The sequence below is a fragment of the Vitis riparia genome, chromosome 13 (assembly GCF_004353265.1).
Source record: "Vitis riparia cultivar Riparia Gloire de Montpellier isolate 1030 chromosome 13, EGFV_Vit.rip_1.0, whole genome shotgun sequence".
Classification (NCBI taxonomy): domain Eukaryota; kingdom Viridiplantae; phylum Streptophyta; class Magnoliopsida; order Vitales; family Vitaceae; genus Vitis; species Vitis riparia.
This window is the reverse complement of record NC_048443.1, coordinates 25,414,805-25,426,335: the sequence shown is the minus strand read 5'-3', so window position 1 is coordinate 25,426,335 and position 11,531 is coordinate 25,414,805. Positions and strand designations below refer to the sequence as shown.

General features: G+C 31.9%; 1 protein-coding gene across 2 annotated transcripts; it reads left to right on the top strand.

The window, feature by feature from the left end:
- Positions 1-462: 462 nt before the first annotated feature.
- LOC117928024 (cucumisin-like) lies at positions 463-3,973 on the top strand. 2 transcript variants are annotated; one of them, XM_034847768.1, is made up of 10 exons: positions 463-600; positions 775-863; positions 938-1,032; positions 1,120-1,363; positions 1,462-1,975; positions 2,101-2,201; positions 2,317-2,553; positions 2,674-2,785; positions 3,027-3,240; positions 3,329-3,973. In XM_034847768.1, the coding sequence occupies exons 1-10, from the start codon at positions 493-495 to the stop codon at positions 3,853-3,855; spliced, it is 2,241 nt and encodes a 746-aa protein (XP_034703659.1). In that variant the 5' UTR covers positions 463-492; the 3' UTR covers positions 3,856-3,973. The 2 variants fall into 2 exon arrangements, with proteins under 2 accessions (XP_034703659.1, XP_034703660.1); XM_034847769.1 differs by lacking the exons at positions 463-600; positions 775-863 and having other exon boundaries at positions 957-1,040.
- The last annotated feature ends 7,558 nt before the right edge of the window (positions 3,974-11,531 follow it).

Genomic DNA, 11,531 nt, shown 5'->3' with positions numbered 1-11,531 from the left:
TTGTTAAATAGGATTTTGGGATGGTAATTTTACAAAAAAAGTTGGTAATAATACCCTAAAAATAAATTGAAGGGCATTAATAATGGGATGAAATTCTAAAGATGAAGTCTAATGTAATGATTCATGCTCCGACACATTCTCTCTCTCTTTGTATAGTCTTTGAGCTTTATTCATAACTTTACCAAAATTCTTTCTCAAAAGAAGCGACATAATAATAAAAAAAGATTGAATTATTGGAAGGGATGTAAAGTAGATGTTGATGGGCATATCTTTTAATGAAAAAAAGTCTTTGGTATTGTGGGGGTTGACTGGTGAGTCTTTTGATTTATCCGTGCATTGCTCTTTATTCTTTTATCTTTTTAAATACAAATTATTGGAAATGTCCTGGAAGGTGTAACATTATATTAAAAGAGAGAGAGGATTGGGAGGCTCATGTGTATATATATGTATAGATGTCCAAGCACCACGAAGCGCATAGCTTACCATCATCTAATGGCAAAACAAAAAAACTCCTTTCTGTGGTTTCTCCTTCTCAGTCTCATCTGCAGTCTGCTCAGCACCCACAGTACTGCAGCAGCTTCCGAGGATGATGTTCGAAAGGCAATAAACACCCATCTCTCTCTTGCTTTTTCTTAATTAATGGCTTGGTCAATATTCCATGAACCCATACATGTATGCATGGCGGAAAAATTAAGATTAATCTTGCGCTGAAAATCATGCTTGAGTAGTGTTAATAAACTGGATTTGCACCCAACATATATATTATGGATGCAGGAGTATATTGTGTACATGGGTGCCAAGCCTGCCGGAGATTTCTCGGCGTCTGCCATTCACACCAACATGCTGGAGCAAGTCTTTGGCAGGTCAGAATTCACCTTTTGTTTATTTATTTATTACATATATGGTACCAAATTTTCCCCATGGAATGCCTTTTCAGTGGTAGGGCATCAAGTTCTCTAGTTCGCAGTTACAAAAGGAGTTTCAATGGATTTGTAGCGAAGCTAACAGAGGAGGAAATGCAGCAAATGAAAGGTGCGTAGGTGGGTTTAAATCTTTCTTTAATTGAAGTTTCTCATGCGTGTAATGGCTACAAAATTAACTCTAACTTTGGAGTTTCAGGCATGAACGGGGTGGTCTCGGTTTTCCCTAACGAAAAGAAACAGCTCCACACAACTACGTCGTGGGATTTCGTGGGGTTTCCCCGACAAGTTAAAAGAACAAGTTTTGAAAGCGACATTATCATAGGAGTGCTTGACACTGGAATATGGCCAGAGTCTGACAGCTTCGATGATAAAGGATTTGGCCCACCGCCAAGGAAATGGAAAGGCACTTGCCGCGGGTTTTCCAATTTCACTTGCAACAAGTAAATCTCACTTGCAACAGAGTGTCTAAATACCCTGTTACAAAAGTTTAAATACTATCCTTATTCCTTAACAAAACTTTCCACTGATGTTATCGCAGTAAAATTATTGGAGCCAAGTACTATAAGAGCGATGGAAAATTTAGCCCAAAAGATTTGCATTCCCCAAGAGATTCAGAAGGCCATGGGACACACACTGCGTCAACTGCGGCAGGGGATTTAGTCAGCATGGCAAGTCTAATGGGCTTTGGTTTAGGAACCGCACGGGGTGGGGTTCCATCAGCTCGGATAGCTGTGTATAAGACGTGTTGGTCTGATGGCTGTCATGATGCTGATATTCTTGCAGCATTTGATGATGCAATTGCTGATGGGGTTGATATAATATCTATTTCAGTTGGGGGTAAAACTCCCCAGAAATATTTTGAAGATTCTGCTGCAATCGGAGCTTTTCATGCAATGAAAAATGGGATACTAACATCAACTTCTGCTGGTAACGAGGGACCTCTCCTTGTTTCCGTCACAAATGTCTCGCCATGGTCTCTTTCCGTGGCTGCTAGCACCACATATCGGAAGTTCTTGACCAAGGTGCAACTAGGTGACAGGAAGGTTTATAAAGTAAGCTTGCTCACACTTTGGACTAATAACCATCACTTTCAAATAACATTTATTAAAGTAATTAGATTTCAGCTACGTGGAGCTGATTTTTGGAGGTGGAGGTTATATCATTGCCTTTTGTGTAGGGAATTTCGATAAACACATTTGAGCTCAATGGCATGTATCCTTTGATTTATGGTGGGGATGCCCCGAATACTAGAGGAGGTTTTAGAGGGAACACATCCAGGTACTTACTATTAAAGAAAGAAAAATAATTCATTGAAAATGAAAGCCGTATGTTAGAAATCCTGAATTTTAAAGTGTGTGTGATAGATTACAGGACTTTCATCACTGAAATGCAGGTTTTGCCAAATAAACTCACTGAACCCAAATTTAGTGAAGGGTAAAATTGTCCTTTGCATTGGGCATCGCGGTGGGTCTGAAGCAGCATGGAGTGCATTCTTGGCAGGTGCCGTTGGGACTGTGATAGTGGATGGACTCCAACTCCCCAGAGATTTCAGCCGCATTTATCCCTTGCCTGCATCTCGTCTTAGTGCAGGAGATGGTAAAAGAATTGCCTACTACATCAGCTCAACAAGGTATCAATTTACACAGCTTCCTACTTTTATTTGGAGATGACTGTAAATTATACAAGTGATATGCTTTAGAATTTGTACGGCATATATGTACTCAGTCTTAGTCTTACTACATTTAAACAGTAACCCAACTGCATCGATTTTGAAGAGTATTGAGGTTAATGACACATTGGCCCCATATGTACCCCCCTTCTCATCAAGGGGTCCAAACCCAATTACACACGACCTTCTCAAGGTAGCTTAAGCGATTATTCTTGATTTTCTTCTTATTTATTCTATTACATTTTCATTTCTATATCATGTAAACCCAATTCAACATTTTCATCTCCCATTTGAGAAAACATAGGGTTTTTTTTCTTAATCTATGTTGAGAACGGTTACACACATCTCAGGCCAAAAGACCCCTTTTCCTTAGTTCATAAAGACTTTCTAGAAGCTCGACATTCATGATGACTTTGCGATCTTACTGTATGCAGCCAGATTTAACAGCCCCAGGTGTACACATTCTGGCTGCCTGGTCACCAATTTCTCCCATCTCTAAGGTACCTGGCGATAATCGAATAGCGGAATACAATATAGAATCCGGCACGTCAATGGCTTGCCCACATGCTACTGGGGCAGCTGCCTACATCAAGTCATTTCACCCCACCTGGTCTCCTGCTGCTATTAAGTCTGCTCTTATGACTACTGGTAATGACTGAATTTTATTCCCGGCCTTTCAAATTATTAAAGAAGGTGATAGTAATGGATCTTAGTCCTTTGTGTGTTTTGTAAGCAGCTACTCCCATGAGTGCTAGAAAGAATCCGGAAGCCGAATTTGCATATGGTGCAGGCAATATTGATCCTGTAAGGGCTGTGCACCCTGGTCTAGTGTATGATGCCGATGAGATTGACTTCGTAAATTTTTTGTGCGGAGAAGGATCTAGTGTTCAGAATCTACGGCTAGTCACCGGGGATCATAGTGTCTGTTCGAAAGCTACGAATGGAACCATTTGGGATCTAAATTACCCGTCCTTTGCTCTTTCCATCCCCTACAAAGAATCAATCGCTCGCACGTTCAAAAGGAGTGTCACAAATGTTGGATTACCAGTATCCACATATAAAGCAACTGTTATTGGTGCCCCAAAGGGACTCAAAATCAACGTTAAACCAAACATTTTATCATTCACATCCATCGGGCAGAAACTATCTTTTGTGTTGAAGGTTGAAGGACGGATAGTTAAAGACATGGTCTCTGCTTCGTTAGTGTGGGATGACGGTTTATATAAAGTGAGGTCCCCCATTATTGTGTATGCAGTCCAATAAAATTCCAAGAGCCTGGTGTTTTGTACCAGTGGAATTGTGGCATCTATCATATTGAACCAAATGATGTGGATCTATATAAGATGGAAATAAATGATAATATTCAGGATCGGTTATATTACCTGTTCATACGGGCTATTGGATCGAATACCAAATCGCATGAGCCACTTGAACGGCCGGTAGACCCCAAGTTTTTTTTCTTTTTACCCTCCTAGCCACTTTTTTCTTGGGCCCACCTCTGTTGGGTTTCAGTTTTTACTCTCCCCAGAGCCCAGCTTTTCTTTTTGCTCCCCCTAGGCACTTTTCTCGGGGGCCCACCGCACCTTAATCCCTCTTGTTTGGTTCGTGTTCTTTTTTTTTTTTGCCCTCACCAACCCAAAATTGGAGTTTTAAGGACATTGGTTGAAATTATTGCCAAAACATACTTTTAAATTATAATCAAATAAAAATTTCATAATTACTCTAATTTTATCCAAATATGCACTTAAATAATAATAATAAAAAATAAGAGCTTCATAATATATATATATATATATATATATATCTTTATTGTTGAAAGTATATGTACAAGATTTCATTATGAATGACAACAGGGCTGATTTGGGACATATCATTTTATGGACCCGTATTTCAGCTCATGCGTTTCTACTCGATCTTTATTTTATTTGGTAAAAATTTGATTTTTAGAAAAAGACTTGAAGTCGCCACTTATTTTTGTTTTATTTTTTTTTAAGGGAAAAAAAATAAAAAAGAAAACCCTAAGTGTGATTCTTAAAGAAAAAATAGGTCTGTGAAAAAAACTAGGTCAGGTTACTTATTGGGAAGGTACGGTGGTGAACTGTAACACCTCTCTAAACCCATATACATACGGCCTCTAGTAAACGAATTAAGGAAATTGTGGTAATTAATTAATTAATTATGAATACCAAGAAAAATAATCAATATACAAGTCATGATGGAAATCAATATACACAAAAACGATGATGAAATATAATTACAAAAATATACAAAATGGATAATAAGAGAATTATGAAAAATAATTTATTGAATTAAATAAATAAAAGATATTAAAAAAAGTTTTAAAGAAATTTCAAGGGATTTTATTAAAAATGATTTTGAATTAATAATTTAAATTTATTTACTTACAAAAAAAAAAAAAAAGAATCAATTTATTTTCTCAATTTCATTTGTATTCAATTTCCAAAAAAAAACTATTTATACTTATCGTATCAAAAGAATTTATTACAAAATTTCAATTTAGGTACAAAAATTATTTTTACTTACTTTTACTAGAAAATAATGAATTTTTACAATTGTATTTACAAAAGTATTTAGATTCATTTTCATTTAAAAAAGTGATTTTTATAAATTATTTAAAATGACATAACTTTATTTGCAAAAGAAATTTTAATTAAAAAAGTAAAACAAGGATTTAAATCCTCTATTTCTGAAAAACACTTTTAATCCCATTTTAATTAAGGAAAAAGAATTCGTTTGAAAAAAAAAATTTAGACAATTTTGTTAAAAATTAATTTTTGGAACAACTTTATTTACGAAACAATTTTTGGACAATTTTTATTAAACAAAGAAATTTTTGAACAATGTCATTAAAAACAATTTTTCGAATTCTATTAAAAACAATTTTTTTTGGATTTTTCTAAATGCATTTTTCTGAATTTTTATAAATAATAAAAAAAACTTTCTTTTATTAAAAAGAATATTTTAAAATTAGTATTTTATTAGAACATATTTACTGAATTCTTCCTTTCATTTAAACAAAATTTCTAATTTGTTCGATATTCAATTCTGTACACACTCAATAAATATATACGAACAAATATTTACAAGAACTAATTAAAATAAAACAAAATAAAAGTGGGAAGTAAAATATGTATCCAAATAAACTTACAACAAGTTCATGTCATCAATTCGTACTCAACCAACAAGATTGCAGAATGGGTCCATGCAAAAACAAAAATAGCACAAATGTAAATATTTAGAGATGTATAAAATCTCAAACAAATATTCAAACCCAAATTCCAATTTCAAATTAGTCCCATAAATTTCGTCAATTAAAATGAGTCCAAATTACTATAGGTCTTAACCTAGAACATCCAAATTAATAACCAAAGATACAAACACAATCAACCAAACCTAAAATTGGATATATTAAAATAAATTCTACTATACCTAAATTTAATATTCCATAATCTAAGCCTAGTTTAATATACACCACAATTGTCTCATGTCTAAATTAAAAAATTCAAATCGGCCAAACCCATATCAAATATTCAAATAATCCAACAAATCTCACTCACATTATGGGCCCCAAAATTCACATCAATTAACATGCCCACATAAAAAAATACATGATCAAGAGAAATAATATTTCAAACCCAATCTAATAAGCTCAAACAAATGACTACTTAACAATAGGCCTAAGTCCAAATAAACAATATGCAATTGATATAATCCAAACATTCCCAAATTAATCACCAAATACAATATACCCATAAACCCAAATTAACAAATTTCAAATTAATTCACCAACAATAAATTAAATCAAATTACGTATTAATCTACCAACAATAAATTAACTCCAAATTCATATTAATTCAACAATCCAAATTTCACAAACAACAATTACTATTAAAATAAAATAAAATAACAATAATAATAATAATAATAATAATAATAATAATAATAATAATAATAATAATGAAAAATGAGTGATACGGGGAAGTGAGAGAATGAGAGAAAAAGGGAAGGGTCATCGGCCGGCAAGGCTCGCCGGCGGCGATTGGCCGGTGACCCTACCGGTGATAGTGAGATTGATAGCTTTTTGAAAAACAAATAATAATAATAATAATAATAATAATAATAATAATAATAATAATAAAATTAAAAAGAAAAAAAAGATAGTAAGAAAATGGGGGATGAGGGGCACTAGGAATGGCGTTGACTTGGAGTTGAGTGGCCGTGTGTGGGAAGTTGGGGAGGAAAAGTGGAGAAAAAAAAAGGAGAAGGAAAAAATAAAAATAAAAATGGGCGCCCGCGTTTGTGGAGAAAAAATGTAGAAAATGGGGGGATGAAAATAAAATGGGAGTGGAGTTGCAGAGAGGGGGAAAAGAGAGAAAAAAAAAAAATTGGGGGGCCGGCTGTTTTTCCCGAGACGGGGGAGAGGGGAAAGAGGAAAGAGGAGAGAGTAGGGGAAAAATTGGGGGGGGGGGGGGGGAAGGAAATTTTTTTGGCGAAGAAAGAGAAGAATGGGGGGGAAAAATGAAAGGAAAAGAAAAGAAAATAAAAATAATAAAAAGGGAGATACGAGAATGGTGGCCAGTGGTAAGGAGAGAGAAGAAATGGGTGGGTGAGGGTAGGTGGAGGAGAAAGGAAGAGAGAGAGGAGAGAGGAGAGAGAAAATAAAAATTAATAAAATTGAATATAATAATAATAAAAAAAAGTAATAGTAATAAAATAAAATAATATACAAAATAATAAAAGCTATTAAATGGTAAGTGGACCAAAAAACACATGTAATTGGAATTTAAAATTTATTGACAAAATTGGGCTCAAAATTAATGTAAAAATAAAATTATAACAAATTTTGGGGTCTACACATATCTGATTTCCATCCGCAATTACACAGTTATTTCCCATCCTCGGTAACCCAGGTTAGGGCAGATTGATTGGTTTCCATCCCCGTTAACAAAATGATTAATAACCTCATCCCCACCTCAACTTGTCTCGGATGTCCATTGAACCCTAACCCTAGCTGATCATACCTAAATGCACTTTCCTTTCATTGCAAAATAACGAGATTATGATAATATATCAATTATGAAAAAATAATAGCAAAGTTCAAATTAACACCACAACAATCTATAATCTTAAGCCCATAATTAGTTTATATGATTGAAAATTAATGCAAAAAAAAAAAAAAAAAAAAAATTATCTAAACAATTCCCAAGAGAATATAATGAACAATGAACCAAACGGGAACATGGGTCAACATTAGTCATGGATTTGAATCCCTCTTTAGGCCAATCTTTGAACCAAAACTTCATCAAATTCACTGCTTCAAAGGCTTTTGCGTTCCTCTTGAGTTGTGCTCTCAAACAAAGACTTAAAGTTGATGTTTGTGTTATACATATTTAAGGCAAGGAGATTGGTGCCTATGACTAGTTTGATGTTGCAATAGAGGAGTTGTAGGCACTGAGGCTAAACTAAGAACCAGAGGGAATTGATTTCAAAGTATTTTAGTTGGTGTGAGGGAGGAAGAAGAAGTGGTAGGAGGTTTTTGACATTTTACTAGTAGTTAAAGAATAATTTTGTAAATTTATATTCAAGGTAGAGCAGGACGGGTTGGAACAAAATCCATACCCATCCCAAATCCGATTCAAGTTTTTAAAATATCCCCAAACCCGTTTTTTATATTTCATACCCATCCAATAGGGGCGAAGCAGGGCGGATTACCTGGGTAGCCCACAAAATTGTCATCCCTAGATTTCATGCCTTTTCTCTCTCTTTATTTTATTAATTTATAATTTTAAAAATATTCAAATACTTTTTAGTTTTTAATTCTACAAATATACTTATTTAGAAAATTTGAAATTAACTATAGTTATATTTATACTAATCTTCAAGAGGAGTGAGTAAAATTAATCTTATTAAACAAACCAAGATCACTTAAATATGCACAAATCATACCATGAAAATAACCTAAAAATAATTTAAAAGAACTTTTGAAAATATTTTTTTTTATAATTTCAAAACAAATTTTTAATTAAATTTGAATAAAAATTATTTTATTAAAAATGTTGTCTTGCATTTTTTGGTTCCCTTGTCATGATTATTTATTAATTTGTAATTTAAAATTCTTTTTATAGTTTGTTTTACTCTTAAAAGACAAGATAAAAGACTAATAACTCAATTTTGTTTCATCCAAATTTGAAAATAAATAAATAAATATATATAATATATATATATATATATATATATATATATATATATATATATATAATATATATATATATATAAAGATTGACTGTTAAGATTAAATGCTTATAATATGTCAATCACTAAGATAATAAAAAATAAACAAACCTCTGCTATGCACTCTATCCACCATACATTTGTATTGATTTTATGAGTGATGTATACAACAATTTCTTGTGAATATGTACAAAGCATTGTCCTATAAATTTGTTTTAGGATGATTAATTTCACTTAATTCTCAAGAAATGGAAAGACCATTCTTAGTGCTTACTTTGTATTCACAATTAAAAAGAATGCATGGGACCATGTAAAAAGGAATACATTCTCTATTTTAAAGGAATGAGTTTCTTCTCCCACATCCATCAGAAATTGACAATGTGGAATCATTTTTACTTGTCATCCATGTACAAAACATTTACATAGATTGTGAAAGACATTTTGGATATGAAAAAACAATGTACATCAAGTAAGGACCCCATTGTTATGTTTGCCCTCATATAAATTTTCAAAAATCTTTATGTTGGTATCAAAGTATTGGAGTTGTAATATCTATAAAATTTAAAATAAATGGTGTAACATCAATAAGATGGAAACAAAAGAGAAAATTGTAAGCTTATAATATTAAGGAAATTTGGAATTAATTTTAAAATAAAATGGGTGTCATTAATTATTTGATTAGTTTTTTGTACATGATATGGAGGGTTGTTTCTCAGCATGACACATTGCTTATTGACAGGATATGTGAATATTAGTTGTGGATTAGTACCTGAGCCAGCTTGAGGTCGATAGTGGTGTTATAAAATTTTCAAAAAATGACTCATATATGTAGCCTTCCTCTATTCTATCTTTTTCTCAATTTTTCTAATAAATATATAGATCACATTACAAATCATGCATGTAATAATACAATCTCCTACATAGTTTAATCAATGTAAGTTATAAGCTGATAAAAAATCAATACTCCTAGTATAGGAAATAATGAGTTATTCATAAATACAAATCTTATTCTATAACTAAATAAAAAATAAAAATTAAAGAACAATAAAGAGACAAAAAACATGCAAATATAAGGTGGAAAATCTTTATAGAGATAAAAACCATGGACCAATCCTAATCACAATATCTACTATGAAGGAGATGTCCAGTTCAAGATTTTACTTAATATAAGGCTTCCACTCCTCTCCAAGGCCATTTGTTTAGTATCTTAGGGATCTTAGCTTTCCACCGTCTCCATGTTAAACTTTTTTGGAACCCTTCAAACATGATTTTATACTCTTTTTGATATCCACAAACAAGACATTTGACCGAAATGAGAGTATGGACAAAAACAACATTGAATCAATTCATTTTAAGTGAAAATTTCTCACTTTTGATTTAAAACTAATGAAGACTAATGGGATGAGCTTTTTTAATACTCAACATGCTTCAACCTTTAACGAGACGAGTTTAAAATTAAAATAAATAAATTAAGAGTGGATTTGAGATTTTTTTTCTTTTCTTTTTTTTAACTCGAGGCAAGTTTGGGTATTGTTTTCTTTAATAGTTTAATTTAAAAAATTATTTTTCACATTTTAATATATAAAATAAAAAAGTTACTTTTCAAAAAAATTATAATTTTTATTTATTTTTAATGTAATAATTTAAAAACAAAAATTAAATAAAAAATATTTTAACAAATAAAACTTTATCAAGACAAGTATAAGAAATTCTTATACCTACATCTCTTCATTTAAATTTTTTTATTAGGATGAGGATAAAAGTTAATTGATTTATGTAAATAGAACGAGGCTCGAACAAAGGTAATCTTTCTTGAACTCACCCATTGTCATCCCTATTCAAAACTACAAACTTTCCCTAAAAACAAACATGGCCCTAAATTTGGCAAAGCATTTGAAGATCCTCCAAAATTAGTAAAGATTTATAGATCAAGGTATATATATATCCACCATCTTAAATCAATTATCAATTCTTTATCCATCCTTAATCATGACGACTTTTGAAATGATAAAGAGGGGAGAATTTGAAACATTTAAGCTGAGGGTATACAATAAAATTTTTGATGTGAAATTGCCAACACATAAAGAAGCTCAAAAGATCAATTTTTAACTATCTTTCCATGACCGAACGACAAAGCTGGTACTGATAGGAGACATATAGTTGTGATTAGAAGCATGAGAAAGACTGATGAGTTATTCATAAATAATCTTGAAAGTTTAGACTATTTAAAAACCGGATCACTGGAATGTAACATCTTAGATGAATAAATCCTATGCTAGAAATATATATATAATTCTGAAATAGATAGAATTAGCGTAAATATAGAAATGAAAATTTTTATAAATTGCACAAAATTTACATGATTGAAAATTTTTGAGACTTTTGATAGTTCTTCCATTAATATGGTTCCTATAATTTTTTTTTTTTCAAGAAATTGTGATATGTTAGATTTTTTTTTAATTAATTTTTTTATGATGGAGATATAAGAAAGAGTTAGCATTAATTTATAACATAGAAATTAAGGAGAAAATAGCAATGTAGCATTGAACTTTAGGGTTTTGTGAATAAGCATGAATCAATTTTAGTCTCAGCGTAAAAGTGCATATTCATGTAAGTCGCAACTCAGTATAATGTGACAAGTGTTACCTAGTTATTGCATGTCATTATGATAATATACTTCCAGGACT